Here is a 383-nt window from a genome sequence, read left to right as displayed (position 1 = left end):
GGTCCCCCAGATCTCCAGCGGCCGGTAGAGCTGGAGCAGCGGGCGCGGCACTGTGCAGCGGCTGCGGCCGCTTTGCGGGGTGCAGCCTGTCACCACTTGGGCTTTGCTTCTGCCAGAGGCAGTGGGAGGAGTGGGCTCAGGGGTCCCTCCAAGCCTTGCCGTGTGTTTTGACAGGGGCTGAGGGCCAGCAGGGGTGGCCCAGGGGCTGGACACCGTATCACCGCCAAGGCTTACCCAGCACACTGCAGCACAACGCTGGTGGGGAGGTGGCTGTCAGCTCCCGGCTCCCACTGGCATGTCAGCCCGTAGTCGGTGAGGTTCAGGATGCAGCTGAGGTTGAAGGGCTTCGCAGGAGGGTCTGGGAGAGAGCAGCCGGGGAAGAC

The 383-nt window shown here is 66.6% G+C and overlaps 1 protein-coding gene across 1 annotated transcript in view; it reads right to left on the bottom strand.

Annotated features, from left to right (window-relative positions):
- The window catches only part of CSF3R (colony stimulating factor 3 receptor (granulocyte)), a gene marked incomplete at both ends in the record, with an annotated part of 4,242 nt that overhangs the window by 2,558 nt on the left and 1,301 nt on the right, over positions 1-383 (bottom strand). The window contains 2 exon segments of the mRNA XM_010132461.1: positions 2-109; positions 235-358. Of these exon segments, the coding sequence (XP_010130763.1) occupies positions 2-109; positions 235-358 (232 nt within the window).

This window comes from Buceros rhinoceros, unplaced genomic scaffold, assembly GCF_000710305.1.
Source record: "Buceros rhinoceros silvestris isolate BGI_N320 unplaced genomic scaffold, ASM71030v1 scaffold15723, whole genome shotgun sequence".
Classification (NCBI taxonomy): Eukaryota; Metazoa; Chordata; class Aves; order Bucerotiformes; family Bucerotidae; genus Buceros; species Buceros rhinoceros.
The sequence above is the reverse complement of the archived record's forward strand: the minus strand, read 5'-3'. Positions and strand labels throughout refer to the sequence as shown.